The 18,257-nt window shown below is 39.1% G+C and overlaps 1 protein-coding gene across 8 annotated transcripts in view; it reads right to left on the minus strand.

The window, feature by feature from the left end:
- The window catches only part of FARS2 (phenylalanyl-tRNA synthetase 2, mitochondrial), a 228,705-nt gene that overhangs the window by 163,934 nt on the left and 46,514 nt on the right, over positions 1–18,257 (minus strand). For all 8 annotated transcript variants that reach the window (XR_007776807.1, XM_050970549.1, XM_050970551.1 and 5 more), the window contains 2 exons: positions 11,009–11,641; positions 1,168–1,327 (listed from right to left, as the gene is read on the minus strand). Coding sequence is in view for 7 of the 8 variants with exons in the window: in XM_050970551.1 (XP_050826508.1) it covers positions 1,168–1,327; positions 11,009–11,641 (793 nt within the window). In the remaining variant the exon portion in view is untranslated. The remainder of the gene's footprint in view (positions 1–1,167; positions 1,328–11,008; positions 11,642–18,257) is intronic.

Below are 18,257 nucleotides of genomic sequence, written 5' to 3' on the forward strand. Positions count from 1 at the left end.
CATTCTTACTGTTACCCACTTTCATCCCAATTTTGTATGTTTCAAAAGGCCACTGTTAAGTAAAATACACCTACAAGAGGCTTTGAGCTGAGGAACTTCAAAATTTTGGTTCAGGTGGAATAGAACAATAACTGCTAAAAGTTTTGCACGCTATAAGTCAACTTGAAAAATTCAGAAAAATATTCAAGCAGTCATATATAGAACTTGGTATCATTATCAATCCACTCTTGGAACTACTGCTCCAAGTGCAGTAAACATCTTGAAACACCTTAGAAAGTAGGCAAGATACCTCATGCATTCTAATACCGTCCAGTATTTCCTCAACAGAAAAACGAATCAGCTCAGAAGAGCAGCCTCCTTGCCAAGAAATAGCATTAATGTAGCAATTTTGACTCAGGCCTTTTATAAATTCCAGATACTGAAAGCAGAGGCCTTTTATAAATTCAGTTCCATATACTGAAAGCAGGTATTTCTGAGGAGAGAATACTTTGTTCATATACACATCCATTACCCTTCCTCATTCCACTGTTTGTACCAAAAAACAATTACTGTTCAGCTTGATGTGAACTTAGCAAACACGGTCTGCCCTCAGCTGGAAGGTTTAATTTATCTGCACAAGGGATGCAGCACATGGATACACACACCCCTTCCCTGCTGCTGGTGCAGGATCTGAATGCTGCCCAGCTGCACCCAAGCTCTCATGCACCCCAGAGTTGATGCTGCACCCATGCTCCATCCCTCCAGGGACACAGGAGGCCCACAAGGATGAAGCCAAGGGGGTCCTGCAGAGCTTTGTGCTGGATCTGGACCTCTCCTCACAGGACCCACCGTGCCTTTAGCACACAGCTTCTGCCAGACCACTGCTTGCAGCTGGGTCTCCACACAGCCCCACCTGCATCCATGCCCACCTCGTTACTCTGACACGCTGCACACCTAAACATTTTCACAAAAACCTGCTGAGTCAACACAGCATTGTGTGCACCAGTATTGAGGAAAACCCAGAGAGGAATGTGTGGCCTCTTGGAAAAACCCATCTGGCTGTTTCTGTATTGCCAGCTGCCAACACAACCCCTGAGCTTCCTGTCTGTGTTACGCAGCAAAATGTTTTTCCAGAGCCTCAATGACTATAGGCATGAGCAATCAGGGGGAAAAGGTGCAAGAACCCACCGTCACCAAAGATGTGAGTCATGAGCTTCGTGAGCACTTGCTTCAGGTTGAACTCCACCAGCCTCACTGCCTCCATGGTGTGACACTCCTGCTTGTGTGCAGTGCGATGGCCTTGCTCAAACAGCTGTAAACCTTCACCATCTTTAATGCTGGAGAACAACTAGAACAAAACCACAAAAACACCATGTTTTGCATCAGTGACCTTCTGAATGAAAATAGAGAATGAATTTTCATTGATTTAAGTGGGAATCTTACCTGCTAAAAAAAAAACATAAAGACTGTGACTTTATACAAATTCTGTTCACTTAATGCAGAGATGAATCTCTGTAAGAACAAAAATGCTCAAATAATTAAATCTGGTCTATTTCTATCATCAAATAATATGATTAGCTATAGGAAAATAATTTACAAAGTAAGCATGTCTCCTTTTTTGATTCAGTTACTTTGAAAGCTACCATGCAGAACAAAGTACTCTGCACAGTGTATGTAAATTACACCCCAAAAACTACAAAACACAATGAACTCAATGGCATTTATCACAACTTCAACTCTTTTAGTACTTGGATGATGTAAAAAAAATACCAAAACAACAAAAACAAAAAACAGAAACACAAAACCAAAACAAACTCAAATCAACCAACCAACCCCAAACAAAAAAAAACACAAACCAAAAAAACCCAAGCCAACAGACAAACAACAAAAAAAAAAACCCAAAAAACAAAACAAACCCTGGCAGTTTAATGAGACTTAAGCTGTTTACAGCTGATTCATCACAGGTACAAGTTTATATTCATTTAAGGACTACCATTTTCCTGTATGTTCACACACACAACATCCTTTTTCTGAACAAGAATTTTATTTATGGGGCATTTAAGAATTCATGATCTCAGGTGGGTGTTTCCAGATAAGTTACGAAGCACAGGGACAGCTGTTTGGGGATGTGGCAGACTTTCTCTTCATTCAGACACTGCTCCCCACCACATCTGCTGCAAGTTGAAGATTTCTGTTTTCTGCATATTCCATATGCTTCTGGCCAGGTGATCCTGGCCAGATACACACCAGCAAATCTATATCCTTTCAGAGACACGAATATAACACATTCATTAAACAACATTGTTGGAGGCTCAGTGTCTTGGGGACACAAGCAGGTGGTTTTACAATCTAAAGAGTATTTTTGTTGGAAATCCTTACAGCTGTACAAAAGCCCCATATCTGGGGTTAAGTCTTGAGGGTAGGGAGAGCCAGTTGTGAAAGTGTTTCTAGTGCTCTTTCCTACCCCTCCTCCTCTACCTTCCCCTAGTCAATCAAGCACACACAGAGGGAAAAAACATGCACTGAGATTTCCTTTCCATTAAGCCTCCCAACATAAATAGCTTTTATTCAGGAGATGCCACGAATAGTGTCTAACCTTAACAACTCATGGATGCCCACAGAAGTTGTTTTAACTGCAGTTTGATGCTTTCAGAGCATTAAGTGCTCTAAACAAAAAGTTCAAGTGAATCTGTGGTAGTCCACCAATGCTAGATACAATTAATTAGGACTAGTTTCTAGCACATTTCCTACAGACACAACGAATGAAGAGTCTGAGTTTAGACAGCAGGCAAACTAGCACCACAGTGGATTGAAGAAATACAAAAAAAAAAATAAAATCCACTAGCATTTAACTTTTTATTGCTAGCCACAGGAGACTGCTGGCAGATTTAGAAAACATTTCTTCTCCTAATCTTCTTAGTGTGCTGCAGAAAATACTAAATTAAAAAGAGAATGTATAAATACCAAATAAAACGATTCTCCACCAGTCTAACAAAAATGCTTTTACTAACCAAAAGGCAGCAGCTTGACAGAGTATCACACTTTTAAATATCAGATTCTTTATTCAAGTGCTCATCTGAAAGATTAAACCCTCTGCTTCTTATTGACATTAATCCTACCTTGACTGGAACAAGAAGATAATACCCACCCTACAACTAATTTGCTGTCAGCAAGGCAGATCGGTCACCCAGGATGTGGTTTGGAAAGCCAGGGGAATTCAGAGAGGCCAGCATTAGCCTAGGGAGGATAATTGTCTTAGGCTCACTAGGTGGCCAGTGGAGAGACACAGGATCCCTCACAGAGGAACACAGAGTGGCTAAATTAGGTTCCTGCTCTGAACAACCCTACACAGGTAGCTATTTTTTCTATTGACTGACTGACTCATTCACTCACTAAGCCAGAAACACCCTGCAGGCAACAGAGATGTTCCCTCTTTGGACCAGAATACACTGTATTTACACATTAGAAGGTACATTTGTTATTTTACCTATCAGCAGTATTTTAGGACATGAATCTCTCTTCCTCCTTTTTCCTTTCACTCCTCCCTTCAGCTTAAGACTGGCTCCTCAGACCACTGAAAAGAACAGACAGTCTGTACACTAGCCTTCAAAACACAATACATATCAACAAGTACATAGAAATACCTTTCCTTACTGTTGTATTATTTCTGAAATGTTGATATCACAATTACAGTCTAAAGCAAAATTCTATTTCAGTGGATTATATCAGATGTGTAAACAAAATACATACAAGAACCATTAAATACATTGATTTATAATGCAGCCCTGGCAGCTGCCTTAGCCCTAATCCTGCCAAACCAGTCATGGGCACCATCTCCAAGTGCCTACAAGCCGTAGGCTCCTACTCCAAGCCAGGATAAGGGTCCATGCAGCAGTGTACTCAGGCAAGCTGGGAGATGGATCCAGATGGGCAGTAACTCAGAAGAAGGGAAGAAACTGAGGGATGTGAAAATGGTGAAGTTCAGCTTAGTAATCAAATATCAGCATACTAGCAGCTCCAAGAGATGAGCTGGCACATGGAACAGGGCTGGCTCGCTTTGGGCACAGGTATGACTCTAGTCCAGTTCAGACAGGCTCTGAAAGCACAGCCATAGGGAAGTCCCTGAAACAGGCCAGACAACAGCTGCCCCTTACAGTCAGGCACTGAGAGGCTTTGGTATTCTCCACAGAGGCTCCATCAGCTGCAGATGGGATTATACCAAGAAAAATATATATACCTTACAGTTGTATTAATATTTATTCCTGACTTCCCATTCACCGACATTGCTATGTCAATACAAGCAGCTTTAAACCGATGCACCAATTTCACTACTACAACTGAACTGTGCTAAGTGCATGTCTTGGATTAGAAACACTTCAACACTTCTGTATACATAAAGCCAGGAAAGTCAAAGCTTGAATAAAATGAGGAATCACCTACAGTCACTGCTTTCTGATGTCAATTTTTCTCAAGAACATATCTGAGCAAATGGAGAAAAAAAAATACCTAGCATCTTGCACAAAACACTGACACATGCAAGACAACATTTTCCCATACATTCATTTCTTCAGTGCAGACTAAAACAGCATGCACTATCTTATTGTATTGAATACAATCAGTCACTACTACAAGCAGGAAAGAAATTTCCTGTAGCCATAAATCGAGTACCTACGTGTCTGTCTAGTGTAAGGACAAGTAGATTTTTCTTGGAGTGAAGGTGTGCAAAACATGGAATATTGGATCACCATGAAAAAGTCCAAAAACCTAAAACTTTCTAAGATTTATCAGCATATCTGACTGATGCTGCATTACAAAGGAGAAGGCAAAAAGGAATTCAAGTGACCTTACCATGTGTCATGAAGTTTACTCACAGTTTAGGTCATAATAAAAATAAATTCAAATTTGACAACATCTAACGGCAAGAAGACAGAGTTTTAACTGGACAAGTACAAATAGAGCTATGGTCCTTCAAAAGCACATTTCAGCATTTCTCAGCCTGGCACAAAGGGCAGAAGTCACATTTGTGATTTAAACAAAGACCTCAATATTTCCTCCGTCATTTAACAGATCTCACATCCCTTCATTATCCACATGCTTAGTATTCAAAATTAAGGGCCTCTTTGCAGGATGGCATTCATACTTGGTTTCAGATCAGAGAGATCTGTAACTATACCCTGCATTTCCACAATGCAGTTGTGTATTCCTCCTGCCACTCATGCACACACCAGTGATTAGGATAATGAACAAATCATGCTCATGTACTTATACTTTCAGGCAAACCAGCATTTAAAATTATCCCTATATGAGGATCTGCATGTGATTACACCCAGCCTTGCCACACCAAATACATTTTGTCGCACTGGCCCTAATAAATATCTCTAAAAATGAACCAACAGCTGCACTCTGAATCCACTTGCAAACAGCAAACCCTACCCACAACATGTTAAATGGGCTGTGGAACTCAAGACTCAACCAATGGATCAGGAATGATTAAGATGATGCCACCAATAGATGGCTCAAAGAGAAAACCTAATTCCAGTCTCAGTCAGCCTCCAAGGTTTGACTGTGCACCCCGATGCAGCCAGCTTCAGGTACCAAAGAGATACACAGCCACATGACAGACAGCTCCTCACTGCATATCAATAAGGATTTTTGGGAGCAGAAAATGGAAAAAAATTTACTTCGGCCCACAAGCTTGAAGGCGGTCACCCTAATTTCTACATCATTCCATTCTAGTTCTCCAATTACAGCAAAGAAAGGTAACCTCTGTTGTTTTTTGGGGGTGGAGGGCTATTTTTTTTAAAACTAATCAAAGTGTTTCTATACAAAAAGGGAAAATAACAGAGATGTTTTCAAACCAGAAAGAAAAAGTAACACTGCTACACAGACACCTGATATAATGAGACATCTATCACAGACTCCTGTTTCTGTAGCAGTAGAAATTCCTTGACTTTTAAGTACCTTAGACTTCCCAACTACACTTGTGGACACTTTCCTCATTTTTCTTCTCCTGCACAATTTAAATATTGCATTGAATAGGTTTAATGGCTTTATTTGAAAAGCTTTGTTGGTTTGTTTGGGTTTTTTTTAGCTGGACAACAAAAAGTAAGACAAAGTCTGAAATAAAATGAAGTCTTTGTAGTAAAAGATGCACCATTAGTTTTCAAACTTCCTAGACCATTGATCACTATGAAAATCTAACAGACCTTCTGATGTCCTTCACTGTCAAATTTTTGACTAAAAATAACAAAGAATCCAATTTAGATCCTTGGATCAGTGAAGATTTATTTATTATGGCATGATTTATACAACACAACTTGGAAAATACTGAATAATACCATGTTCACTACTTGGTTTAATACTGGAAAAAGTGAAATCAGTTCCACCCAAACTAGCCAGGCTCTTCATTGTGACCACTCAGTTCAACTGCAGCTTCAGGAATAAATTCACCTCCAAATATTCTAGCAAAGTAATGCTGCTGCTCTTTTTTTTACCCAGGTGGATCTAGTTCAAATGCCTCTGCTCCTGTACTGGCCTTGCTGCTCCCTGTGAGAAGGAGGGACAGCTCCCAGGCTCTTTGGGACCTGTGCTTTGCTCACAACCCTATCCTTAAGTTGTAGAAGGCTAAGAAGAGCTCCTTTCCTTAGTCATTTAAGCCCTTTAAAATATTTGTTCCTTGGTGCCCAGCTAAACACTGCTATTATGACTCCCACTGACACTCACAAGCACTCTCAGACAAACTAAAAGCTCCAAATAACTCCATTAAATAGGTTGATCCCTGGAACACTATAAATTGATTTAAAGTCCTTTACATATGAGGATTAAAAAAAGGGGACTGAAGAAAGAAGAAGCTCTTCTTTGAGACAACATGAGAGAAAAAGCATTGTGTCCAAAGCTGCAGTAACATACAGGATTTTGGAGAAGTCAAACCTGAAGACACAAGTTTTCCAAGGGGAAAACACAACATGGCACTTGTTAAAAAAAAACCTCAAAAATGCAGATGAGTGGTCAATCAGAAGTACACATCATCCCATACCACAAGGAAAAGGATAAAAGCAATATATTTCTCTTTTTAACAATACACCAGGAATATTGCCAAGGTACTGAAGTATGGAAAGATGAGGAAAGGAGTATGTATTTAGATGAAAAAGAGAAAAATCAACTCATCTCCTATTACCTAGAACAAGGGTCTTTACATTTCAAGATATTCTATAAACACTAGAAGCTACAATAGTGACTTTTTTTTTAAAATCATATTTAGTGCTTTGGAGGAGCAATCCTTTATTTGTAACCAGAATATTCACCCTTTTTCTGCTACATTCTAACAAAAAAGTTTTCATTTCTAGCATAAGCATTTCAATGGAGAATAAAGATGGATCCCTACTACTTCTAGCACAAACAAGCCTGATGAGAGCATCATTTCTTCATCGAAACAACCTTGTATTGGCCTCCACTGGAATAAGGTTACTAAATTAGAGGAGCAATTGCTAGGTTTTAGCATCTGTTGGCATTAAAATTTATGTATAATTCAGTACAGACTATAAAACACCATATGAAGTCTCCTTCAAATGTGTAAACATTTTTTGTTATCAACTGAAATCTGTTCATTGACTGCCATTGGGTTTATATTGGCTCCCTCTTCTGGCTGACATGAACGAAGTGCAATGTAGTTGAGATTTTTTTCTCTTTTCCATAAATTATGGAACCGCATCTAAGGCAATGGCATAGCACGGAAATAATTTCTCTTATAATCCACCCAGGAAAACTGGCCAGTTCAAATCCGACTACAGCAGTATCAAAATTGCCAATCCAAAGTACTAACCAAAAGAAAAAAAAGCCATACACCATAGAAGAAAAAAAAATGTCAAACACCAATTAGAAGAAAAACAGGAATGCTGGAGGGAGCAAATACAAAAGGATATCATTTTGGGGGACTGTTTAAGAAGAACAGCTCATTTTGTGTTCAGAATTCTGAAGCAGATTTGGGAAGTTATTTTTAGTTTTAACAATTTATATCCATTTCTAACTGTTCTTCTATTACATTCAGAAAATCATCACCTAAAATATTTTTTAAATATATTGAAAACATGTCTAAATTATTTTCAGATGTTCTTTGATAGCAGCCCAAGGACATTTTTAAAACTTCATGAGAAATTTAAGCATGAATTATTCTAAATTTTAGCAATGAGTAAGCCTGGGAGATGGGAGTTTCTTTAGTACTTTAATATTTACACTCATAATAAGCTGCAGAAATGGATCAGTTACCTGCCCATCTTTGAATTATAGATTACTTCTCTCTTAAAAAAGTAATCATCCAACCATAATGAAAAAATATATAGCCAAAAAAGCAAATAGTTCACAAATATATCAGTAAAAACACTGTACAACTGCCAAACTTAGTTTGTTTTTTCAGATCTTACTTCAACACACTGATTTTAACTTTGATATAAAGAATAACGCTGAAGGCTTCCATCACAGGACAGGACTTTTAACACAGTCATGACTACAGAATTAGGTATTTGTAAAGGAGACTCACCTTGTACACCTACATCTTTTGCATCCTGCCTAAAATTTCAGCTGAAGATGAATTGACTTTTCCCTCACACCTCCTAAACTGAGATCAAGCATCATATTCCTCTAAATTCAAGTTCTTATAAGTCACTCTAGGCTTTTGTTTTTCTTCTGACATCGTCTTAGGTCTGTGGTCACTTACACTGAGAAGACAGTGAATGATAAATATAAAAAGCAAAAGAACAAATTAGAGCAGCAAATTGACAACCGTGTGTAAAATTACTGTATTGGCCATAACACAAAATGTACCCAGGGCTCATAGCTAAGAGCTAACAGTTTTTCCCTTGTTCCAAAGATTCTGATCCTTGGTATTTGTGCAAATTTCCTCTCACCAGAGACTGTAACCTGGTTAGGAAAGAAAAGTCTGAGACAAGGGTAACAGGGCTTGACAGTCACACGTTTCTGCTCAGTGGGTTACAGCTTAAACTTGAGTATAAATAAATGAATATCAGAGTATTTCTCTCATGTAGTATTACCTCTATTTAGTCTTTGTTCTGCTCAGACAGTTCCTTCTGGAATTATTTAAATGTGGATTATTCTGAACAGGCAACCAGAATACAAAACACAAAAACAGTCCCCAGTGAAATTTCAGAATTGCACATTCATTTTTTTCCACAGGGCTCTTCTGATTAAGACTGTAAAAAGGGGTATATATTGAAACACAAACTGGAGCAAAAAAGGATGCATCAGATCATGCTCAGGTTTATAATTTTTTATGTTGCCCAATAAACAACACTTTACACATCATACACCACACCACTAATCTTTCTTCTTCAGTATAGAAAAGTCCCCAATAACATCTCAATCATTTTCTTGGGGAAATAAAAAAGGAGAGAAAAGAAACAATCTCCAATGCAATGAATTAGATTGTTGAACACTGTATATTTCTAGACAGAGCATGTCAGTGAAAACATTTCTGTAACTCTGTTCCCAGTTATTCAAATCCTATTTTTCCTATTTGTAAATTTGTGGAGTAGAAAGAAATAGTCTATCATTAGGACCAAAATTTCTTAAGGGGTATATTCATAAACAAGTAGTTCAATGATTAGATCAATCACACCCAAGGCTGCAGAAATTTCATCGTGCAATAATGTTGATGTTATAATTTTGTGGCAAGTAAAATATTTCCATCTGAATGACTGTACTTCTGCACAAGCAAAAAAAAAATTGCAATGAACAAAAACAGTTAAGAAATGGTATTTTCTTAATATAGTATTGTATACCATATACCCTGATTATATTTATAAAGAGACCTATGGGAAAAGAACAGCAAACAAATGAGGCTGGGTAAGTCTGCAGTATTTCCACTTCGTGGTTACCCAAGAAGCAGCTGCAGGCTGGGTTCAGCACCACCCAGCTCCCAGGACACCTGCAGAGACAGGTACGAGTTCACAGCGGAACAAGCAGCAGCCGCACGGGGTGGGAAAGTGCAGGGCAGGCAGCACCAGCCCCTTCCATCACGGAGGAAAGCAGTGCTCTGTGATTACCTTAGTTTTCCCTCAGGCATCCGAAAGCATCAGGCTCCTCTGCCAAGCTCCTGTCACCCGCTGGCAAGCACATTAAAAATGGTCTACATCTCAGTATTATTAGAATAAGCTAGTTTTAGTTATAGAACTGTGAATTTGGCAGTATTGCTACAAGCATACACAAATTATACAAATCAATTACTATTTGGAAAACAAACTGGCTTATATTTACCACTGATCAATGATGCAGCAGAGTACTTAATGACACCCAGGCATTTGCAGAACATGCAAGCTGTGCCAACAAAACATATAAACTTAAGAGTCTGGGACATCAACCTAGAGCTCTTCAGCTGATGCCTCTGGACTCTGATGGGTTTGGTGTGTATGCACCACACACACATAAATATTAGCTGAAACAGATGAATCCTTCAGTGTAGCTTTAGGATGAGTTGACGAATGGAACAATTCCCTAGAAAATGACATTCATTTATAGCAGGTTGGCACTATTAGAAGAAAAAGAAAAGAGGAAGTACAGTGAAAACTGTACTTTGGAAGTAGCTTTAACAACTCGCATCCAAGGAGTCCTTCAGGAATTAATTTGACAGAGTTTTTGGTAAAGTGATCTCACCAGAAGAGAGTCGTGACAGAAACAGAATTGAGTTGTGCAGATCATTAACTGAACAAGTTGTTTCATTTCAGATTATATTTCACTTTGCTTGCTTTCAATAATATTGTCTTTCCATTTTTTCACATTTTCCTAGGGAATTTTATAGTTGTTTTCAAATTCAACACTTTCCATCTACATTTTTCACAAACTAAAAATATTGCTATATGACAAATCACTTGATCTTTACCAACATGCAGCATACCATTGTTGCTGTGACATGCTTACGTGCACAAACCTTGTTTATGCGGATGAAGTCTGCTTGCAGCCAACACAAGACCAAACAACTTACCCAAAATGCCTTTCAGCCCAGCTAGAGAATTCATACCTCATGGCAGGAGAAGAGGCGCACTCCCTCCATCTGATGGAAGACGGGGTAGTGGGTGCTGTCAATCGTGTCTCGCCGGTAGACATCTCCCACGGCCAGAAAGGCATCTAGGCCCGAGTGTATCAAGTCCCACTGATGGGCTGATGTATGTGCTCTTAGCATGTGGTCACGATTCAAGTAATAGTTATCCTCTTTCCTTCTGCTGGCATGGTTTTGTGGAATAAGTAAACTATCAAAATTCTGCTGGACTGTAACCACTGGAGAAAGACCGTCGTACACGGAAAAGAGAGGAGTCCCACGGCGTCCTAGGTAATGTTTGTAAAAGTGCTCCTTCACCTGCTCCTTGATTAGCCACAAAGGGTGATGTTTTCTGTTGTGCAAGTTCTTCCCCACCTTGGAAAGAATCTTCTCTGTGACATTGCTGTAGTCATCTTGAGGATAAGATTTACCAAGCAGTTCTAAAGTATTTGAGCAGGGTGCACTGGCACCGAAATCTGAAGGTACAGACTTGGATGAAGAATGCCTTGAATGGGTGGGAACTCCTCTTATTTTTACTTTTGATGATAAAGCTGTTTTAGAATACTTAGCTACTCTCATGAATTTCCAGAGCATTGCCATTGTAAACTTGATGATCTAGAGAAAGAAAAGGAATTAAAAATATTTGAGTTAGGAACTGCAATGTTACTGCAGGAATTGCTATTATCTTAGGGATAGATAAATCCAAATGTCTGCTTGATTAGCATGACAAAGTTCCCATTATAAACCACTCTTTTGACTTCAGAGGATGGAAAATACCCTTGTGGTCAAATTTCAGCTAGGATATTTTATTCAGTTATCAGGCTTCTGCATGACTGCACCAGTAATGACTCTAGACCTAGCCTGAACCCCATTCCAGATGATGCTCTTTAAAGATGAATAAACATCAGGCCTTCTTTGAAACAATACTTTTCCTCCAATTAAAACATGTGGCAATAACTTCATATTACTTAAGGAATTACTTAAGGACACTTAACAGTGTCCTTCAGCAGTCAGAACTCGCTTACAACAAGCAATTAACTTATTGCTGTATCATCTCCTCCATTAGCAGAAGCTGCAGAATGTGTTCCACATCTACCTGATTCATGTGGCATGCACCATACAACTATCCCTAATTCTTATTTAATGCCAGACAAAACCAGTTTAACCTTTCAAACTACTGAACCACTGTGAAAAAACAGATGGCCAGACAAGTCATATTTATACATAAACAGCTTATTAAATTCACATATGAGTATTGCACAAGATTCACCATAAAGACTGCATAAAGTCAGAACCAATGTTAGGACTTTGCAGTGATCACAAAGCCCCTTTTTCCATATGTTCCCCGGGATGGCTGTTTGCACAGCTTCCAGGCTGTACAGGCTTGTCACATACCAGGAAGGCAAAGTGATGAAATTCTTTAAGTTGTCTGAACTGAAAAACTCATTTCCCATCAAAGGGCCATCTTTACACAGCCTCCCTGTTCACAGATAGGCTTTGTGCTTCATGTGTACACAGCTGCATTCTCTGTAGAGCTCAAAGATAATTCCAAAACCAAAGAGTTTTGAGAGTGATGAACCTTTCAGTCACTCCATATGCATAAACCCAACCTGAGATGAAAAATTACTTGAAAACCTATAGTTGGGCTTGGGTAATATTAGCAAAGGTCCCAGTAAAATAATTAAGCATTAAAATTTGCTTATTATGGAAAGGGAAAGCAAAGGCATTAGAAATTAAGTGACCAGGGAAAGGCATCTGCTACAAACTGGCTTGTATTTCTCTATGAACCAAGCATTACAGGGCCACAGGTTTTCCGAGCGAAAGAATTTTCTGTGAAAGTCATCTTAAAGAATTAAGGGAAGAAATGACATAAGCAATAGTAAATGCACCACAGTCTTCATGGGATACGGTCTTTAGGATTACAGTATCTGTCTAGCTTTCCACAGGAACAAGGAAAACAAGTGTAAGTAACAAAATAAACAAGGTGAGACTATTTTTCATACTCACATGATTCAAAATACGTATATAATGAACAGACATTCTAAAATAGAGAGTCCCAAAAAAAAAAACTAAATCTGTAGAAGGTAATGAGTGTGGTCACATTTGGCTTTCTTTCTTCTGCCTTGTATCTAGTTTTCCATAGGTCTTTTTCCTCAAGTCATTGTATCTCAATTAATCAAAATAAAGGCAAGTTGGGTAGACAGAAATTAATCCTGGTGGGGAAGCATAAGATTACTGAATATTTGGTTTAATCCTTTTTCTGGTAGAATATCATTAGAAATAAGTAAGATCTATAAATTTTATCTAGTTTTGAAACTTTTAAGAATGACTGCCTTTGGCAGGGGGGCAGTTAAGAGTTTACAAAGCTTTTTCATCAAATTAGCTCTTGAATATTACTGAGAATGTTCTTCAATAAATGAATTCACACACACATCAGAAACCACTCTGATAGAGGCTAAGCAAGGGATAGTCTTACATTTTGAAAAGAGACCCCATTTTCCTGAAACATACGTTCTCCTTCATGGAAAGTGAGTTCTCATTTTCAAACAGCTGCTTGAAATACCCAGTCCTAGTCAGATAATGAATTCAGCTTCCCTTAAGTAAATATCACCATCTGCCAATACATTTATTTTTCTAAAAACTTCAATTCAAAACTTACACACAACCATAATGTACAAAAAAGCTCCCATAACTTTATCGTGATTCTTGTGATGTTTGCTGCTTTGTTAAATATCATTCCTCTGAGAATCAGACAACGCTAAGAGAAGCTTAACTTTCACATAAACAGTTTTGATGATTATAAATTTATGGAAAAAGAAAGATGAACATGCACCACAAGTACTGGGGAGACACTCTTGTTTATTATTTTTAAGGGAGACTCTAGTATATACCTCTTCGAGGGCTTACCTAATTATATTTCAGTATTTGTATGAGGAAGCCTGCTATCAGTTTCTGATAGTTCAGAAACACTCTTTTTTTCTAAGCAACTGTTATATACTCCTCACAAACCTGTACAGGAGAAAAACCTACAGATGAACTTGTATCAGAGTTTTTATCTTAACATTATGCCTGTGCCTTAAATAGTTGAATTATTACCTGAATTATTATTCTAAGCCAAAGCAAAATGCGAGCAGTAAGTAATGTGAGCAGTAAGAAAAGTTACAGTTTTTAGATGAGTTATCCAATGTCCAAGTACTGCAAACAACAGTAAGCAAGCACTAAATGTGCCCCTAACATGGTATGACAACCAGAGGTCCAGAAACACTCAAGTCCTACAACAACACTCAGCTACTTCCCTCTTCCACCACAGAGTCACGAATTCCTCTTTCAGAATCATTACAGAAAAATGGTATTGGACTTAGTTCAACTCAGCTGGCAATAAGTTACATTTGGGCAGAGAAACCACAGAGAAGAAAGTAAAGTATGCTTACACTCTGCAGACTGTACACAAAATCTTCAAACCAAAGTAATGTTTACCAAGGCAGAGAGCAACACTGGAAAATAAAAACAACTCTTTACCTTTCTTTTAGCAATAAATACCTGGTGTTAAGAACACACTAAATTACTTGTGTTCTCTTATAATTAACAGAAATTCATGAATTTATGTTCATTTATTTCTGTCTATGTTTATCTAAACTTCTGGAAAAGAAGTTTAAATGTATCATTTTCTTCCTTTATTTCCACCATGCTTTTCATTTGGCAGGGAAACAAAACTGTTTTCTGTGCACACTGACAAAACCTGAATCCCACAGCAAGGCCTGCCAGCCAGCTAACAAGAGCAGCAAGCCAAACAGCAGCTGCAGGTCCTGTAGCTGAAAACAAATACATAAACAGGAAATAGACATTGAACAACCACCACTGGCATCTACCATCCAAAGATGGCAAAGCCCTCCACCAGCATCACCAGCGACTCTGGCACTCTGGGTTTGACAGTGGCTCTGGCTCACAGCTGGGAGCCAACACAGGGCTTTGGATGCAGATGCAGGGCTTTGGAAGCAGGCTGCTCTGCTGGCAGTGCTCCGTGGGGTTTATCAAAGCTCTGCAGGTGGACATGCAAGCACCAGGCCCACCACCTCCTATCACACATGTCCTCAGCCAGACAGCACTGATACATTCCAAGGCACCCCAGGAGCTCCCCTGAAGCTCCATGGGCTCAGGTTGCTGGACCTCAATCTCCATTACTGAGATGTCTACTACAATTCCAGTCTTGGATAGGAATGACATCATACATTACATTGTGCCAATACACTTGGAACTACACTTGCACCTGCACGCTTTTGAGCAGCTCTAAGGCAGACCAGAGAACAGGAGGTGGCATCCACGCCACCGAGTGGTGAAGGCACAAGAACAACCCTGTCCATGCTGTGCATCAATGAGGCACCGATATGATCACACCGGCCAACAGCAGTCCTGTACCACAGACCCTGTGACATTTCTACAGCAGTTTGAATTGATGGGCAAGGCTCCTTCCTCCTCCACACAAAACCAACCATTCCCCATGCAGCACCCCAGCAGACATTACATATGCTGAAGCACACCACAGACAGGAGCCTGACAACAGGGAAATAGCAGACAGAATACATCAGACAAAAAATACCATGGTTTTGGAGCACATGCAAAAGGCAGTTTGATTTGATAAGGGATCATACTGCTGTACTGTTAAGGGATGTCCTTTCATGTCTAAATCCAGGTTTCCATGTCACAGTGCAGCAAGGATTAAGACAGCATTACCACAGCTGCAGTGGTATTTGTCCCAATTCTCCACTACCCAGCTGAGGCTTAGAAAAGAATCGTAGACTCAGTGAAATTCCTCCTTACACCTGCTCTGAAACAGGAGGAGAAAAGAGGGGCAGTTTAGCAGCCCACAATGAAAGGAGACAGTGCTGTGCACCAACGCTGTTTTATTCACTCACCTCTCCTGTAAAAGTGGAAGAGGGAGAACGCTCCTCTTTGAGCAAACTAGAGCCCAAAGGGGCCAGCTTGTGGGGCCATTTGCTCGGCGTTTGCATCTGTGAGCCAAGGGCACCCTCGCTCCTGCTGACCACTTTTCTCTCTGCCCTGTGCTTTTTACAGCTTATGGCTGCAGAAACACAGATGGGCTACTGCATACATAAACCCAAGTACATGACGGGTTTGAAACCAAAATTCTACAAAGATGAGAGTCTGTCTCCTATCCAAGAATAGCTAATTAATGCAAGACTCTGAAGTGCCATGGAAAATGTTAGAAAAGTTGGGCTGCCACCATTTTGTGATGTGACAGCTTTTATCTACCGTATGTGTGGGGAGGGGAGTTCAACCAACATAGCATATGTTAAAACAAAAATTATAAACATATGTTAGGCTGCTAAAATTGGACATTTACCAATCTGCTTAGCAATTTAGCTAAGCATTGAATTTTAGTTTTGAAAACTATGTAGGCACACAGCAGCAAATATCATTGTATTGCCATGACCATATCTGCCTCGCATAGGATATAACATAAATTGTTTTGCATGCAAAACTAATAACAAGCTCAGATTTTTTTAATGCTCATTTTAAAATGATACATTGTGGCACACCAGAATAGACTTCTACAGAGCATGCTGGATTTATATAACACACACAGACTTCTGAAATAGCCTTGCAGATAAATTAGAATGGATCCATTTTAGAACCTGACCTTCCAAGGGCAGAATATTATCAGATATCCCTGATGATGGCCAAACACCATTAAAATACTTCATGAACTACAAAGCACTGGCAAGATAATATAGCTTTCAAGTATTTGGCTCTTAATTGTTTCATGTACTTGGAGTTCATCTAGTTAATAATCTGTCAGTAAGTTCCAGAAACACACAGAATAACTTTTTATTATTATTTTGTTATTCTTCTTGACTGAAGCAAAAATATGTCATAAGCTGGCTGGCTGTCTGCTCTGTAATAGTGATACATTAATCACAATGCCACCTTCAGCAACATTTTGAGGTTTGCAAGATTAAGAGAGAAAACTAAAAAACCTTTTCTGGGATAAGGCATGATCCTGCTTTCTCTCAGTACTACATATAAGACCTTCTTTAATATGAAAAGTATGAAGAACCATGCTCCTTTTCCACTGATGCAGAAGATGCTGACTGTCTGAACAAAGGCCAGCATCTCATGGCCTGTCTTAGACACATGAGAACCTGGAGGCAAGCACAGAAAATACAGTCCACATTGCTGAGATACACCTTCAACCACCTGCACCACTCCCTCAGGACTGCAAGATGGGCCAAGATAACCACAGTGAGCAGCAAGTCCTTGGAGAAGGGAATGTAGCTCTGGGCAAGCACCCATTTCAAAATGTCTTGCATCATCCCTTGAACTCAGTCACCATCCAGCTGCAGGCTGGATATTGCAAATGATGACAAAATGCTATCCCACTGCAACCAGTTTCAGTGCCCCAAGCAGGCCTCCAAAAGCTGCTGCAGGCTCTGGTTTCCCTGCTAAACAGTGTCACTCAGGATTGTTCAGGTTTATCCATAAGCTTCCCACTAACTACAAGGGTAATGCTTCCAGACACATGATTCAAAGCAAGTAAAATGCTTTTCAGTAGCCAAAACACTTGCAAACTCTGTAGGTGTGCTGCCAACTGGTATGAGACCACTTCAAAGACTCATATAATCAGATTACAAGACAAGTTATAGTGAATTTATTTTAAGCAATTCAGTAGAGTAGCCACAGACTAGAATTTGTGATCAGCAAGCTAATCAGGTACATCACATTGCTGAATTATTGAGACAGTATATAATTTTTCAAAAGATAAATGTATACAACACAGATGACATTAGGAGTTAAAGACCAAAAGCAAAGCAAACAAATTCAGACTTCTGGGGGGGTGGAAAGGCACCAAACTCTCTAACCTGCATAATTCAGAAGTATAAGGTGAAAAGCCTGATTACACTATTTTCATTTGGACTTAAAAAAACAGATTCATAAAAACAAAATAAGCAAATTCTGAGGAAAGAAACTATGGTTGGAAAAAGAAATTACATATATGCATGACAGAAAATTAAACTAAGGAACATCATCAGAAACAATATCTGTTTTTCTTTCATTTATACCTTATTTTTTTTTCCACAAACTAAAACAGAGTTTGTTATTTACTGAAGGAATGTCAATAAGGCCCTTTAGTGGTAACTTCCAATAGTGCATAAGACTAAGGCACACAGAGCTACAAAAAATTAAACAGCTGTGACCTGATCTCCTGCCAACA

The sequence above is a fragment of the Serinus canaria genome, chromosome 2, assembly GCF_022539315.1.
Source record: "Serinus canaria isolate serCan28SL12 chromosome 2, serCan2020, whole genome shotgun sequence".
Classification (NCBI taxonomy): domain Eukaryota; kingdom Metazoa; phylum Chordata; class Aves; order Passeriformes; family Fringillidae; genus Serinus; species Serinus canaria.